The sequence below is a fragment of the Neophocaena asiaeorientalis genome, unplaced genomic scaffold, assembly GCF_003031525.2.
Source record: "Neophocaena asiaeorientalis asiaeorientalis breed wild unplaced genomic scaffold, Neophocaena_asiaeorientalis_V1.1 scaffold40, whole genome shotgun sequence".
Lineage (NCBI taxonomy): Eukaryota > Metazoa > Chordata > Mammalia > Artiodactyla > Phocoenidae > Neophocaena > Neophocaena asiaeorientalis.
In genome coordinates this window covers 12,686,729-12,689,133 of record NW_020185335.1, presented here as the reverse complement: position 1 = coordinate 12,689,133, position 2,405 = coordinate 12,686,729, and the positions used below count along the sequence as shown (strand labels likewise).

Sequence of the window (2,405 nt, the reverse complement as noted above, 5' to 3'; positions counted from 1 at the left end):
GGAGAATCCTTCATTCTCTGGTGATTAGAGAGGTTTCCACTAGGCAGCCGGGCAGACACGCCCTGTTAGCTTTAAAACAGACTATCATTGCATCTGTCCTTCCACAGCTCCCGCTACTTGGGAAATACCGGTGACCCCGGTGGGCGGGAGGGCCCCCCGTGACTCACGTGCCGGGACTTCAGGAAGCCTCCCTCCCCCCTCACTACTCTGCTCTTCCTGGTCTCCCCCTCCCCAGGAGGATTCAATTCTCTGCTGAGCCTTTGTGCCGGAGCCGACGAGCTGCACATCACCCACTAATCCAGCTCCCTTCCCGCCACCCTCCCTGGTGGCACTAGTGTTTCATTAACCACCGCCTTGGTAAGTGGCTGGAGAGAGCCACCGCGGCCCTTCCTCTGGGGGTTACTTGGTGTTTCTGAGGCAGTGAGGACCCCCTCCACCCCGAGGAGGGCTGAGCTTGGGGGGGAAGGGGCCCAAGGCCAAGGCACCTGAGTGTCCAGGAGGGGGTCGTTTAGGAGGCTCCTGGGTCTGGATGGGCAGCTGCTGGGCACAGGGGACAGGACCAAAGGGGAGGATCTGGGCCGTGGGTGGCCGTCACCAGCCAGGGCCAAACGAGGAACGTGGCAACAGGATCGGAAACCATCTGGGCCCCCGGGAGTTAGGGGAGACGCAGGTGGTTAGGGCCCCGAGGTCGAGGCTGGTCGCCAGGTGGCAACGGGCCCCTCTGGAGGCAGGAGATGCTGGTGAAGACCCCTCGTCCTCCCTCAAACCAGGACTGTGGCGTCTTGGGCATCTCCAAACCCCTCTGGCCAGGATCCGCTCACCAGGCCCTGCCCTGGCTCTCCTGCCTCCAAACTGCACTCGGGGTAGAGGGACAAAGCCAAGGCAGCAGCTTCTAGGCGGGCACGGGGGCCTTGGCCAGGTGATGACCCAGCAGTGTCTATCACCTCTGATGTGGGAGTCGAGCTACGGCCACCTGGCCTATTTCCAGGAATTCAGGGGGTCCCCACTGGGCTCCGTGGTCAGGGCCTGCCTGAGGGTGGCCCCCTCTGTGGACGGCGGCTGGCTTCCCCCACCTCCAGGGCAGAGAAAAGACAGACCCTGAGTGATGTCCAGCTGGGGTCCTGGGGCCCATCCCCCCACCCGCCCCAGCAGGGCAGAGAGCTGCGAGGGGGGCGAGGGGAGAGTTCCCCCCTCCCCCCTCCTCCTCCACTTTCTCTGTGGTTGAATTAGTATTTTCAAGTGGTGCTATCCCTCTGGGAACACCAGAAAAATCCAGGAGAGAAGCACAGGGACAGTGTTCTTAGTTAGGAAGGGCCCCTCCAGGCTGGGAGCACCGGGGCTGGGGGCAGCTCCCAAGGCCACCAGCTCCTTCTGCAGGGCCACGTCATACCAGGGACCCACCCCCACCCCCGCAAGCGCAGGAAAGGGCCTCCTGGGGCAGGCGGACTTCGAAAGTTAAGACAGAAATAGGAAATCTGATCTGTGAAAATATATGCTGGTATTTTCGCTATTTCGATTCCTTGTTTGTGGAATAGATAATAATCCTAACAGCTATTGTCTATCAAGTGCTTAGGATGTGTAAATACCATTTTAAGCACTCTGTCCCCCCAAGATTTCTATGTTGGAGTCCCAGCCCCCAGGACCTCCGAAAGCGACCGTATTTGGAGACAGGATCTTTGAACAGGTAATTAAGGTAACACGAGGTCACTAGCATGGGCCCTGATCCAATAGGACTGGTATCCTTATAAGAAGAGGAGATCAGGACACAGACACACAGAAGAGCACAGGAAGAGACAGGGAGAAGACGGCCGCCTACACAGGGAGGAGAGAGGCCTCAGGAGAAACTGACCCTGTCCACACCTGGAACTTGGGCCACCAGCCTCTAGAATAAATCTGTCTTAAATAAGCCCCCGTCTGTGATACTCTGTGAGGCTCGTTTTGGCAGCCCAAGACCACTAACGCCCGTGAATCTTCTTGAATCACACAGACCCTCCGGGTAGGTGCCGTAGTTACACCATTTTGCAGAGAAAAAGACAAGCTCAGGGGAGTGAGCTGGGGCAGGGGATTTCAACCCCAAATAAGTCTCAGTATGGTTGAAAACTAAGCCTATATATCTGAACGCCCCGCCCCGCACACTCACCTGCCGGCCCTCGCTCCTCCACACGCCATTGACGGTCTTGGTGGGGGCGATGGTCACCACGGGGGGCGTGCTAGGGACGCTGTGGCCCCCGGGGGGGACGATGATGGGGCCCATGGGCACGCGCTTGGGCGTGCTGGCTGGAGAGCTGTGGTTGGTGGCCGGAGAGGAGACGGGGGACGACTCACTGCTCAGTGAAGACCCTGCGGGAGAAGGACACAGCAGCCTGAGCGGGTGCCCCCCGGCCCCCAGCAGCCGGGCAGGGGCA

At 59.8% G+C, this 2,405-nt stretch overlaps 1 protein-coding gene across 6 annotated transcripts in view; it reads right to left on the bottom strand.

Annotated features, from left to right (window-relative positions):
- The window catches only part of GSE1 (Gse1 coiled-coil protein), a 126,662-nt gene that overhangs the window by 24,225 nt on the left and 100,032 nt on the right, over positions 1-2,405 (bottom strand). For all 6 annotated transcript variants that reach the window (XM_024735661.1, XM_024735659.1, XM_024735663.1 and 3 more), the window contains one exon: positions 2,141-2,340. In XM_024735661.1, the coding sequence (XP_024591429.1) occupies positions 2,141-2,340 (200 nt within the window). The remainder of the gene's footprint in view (positions 1-2,140; positions 2,341-2,405) is intronic.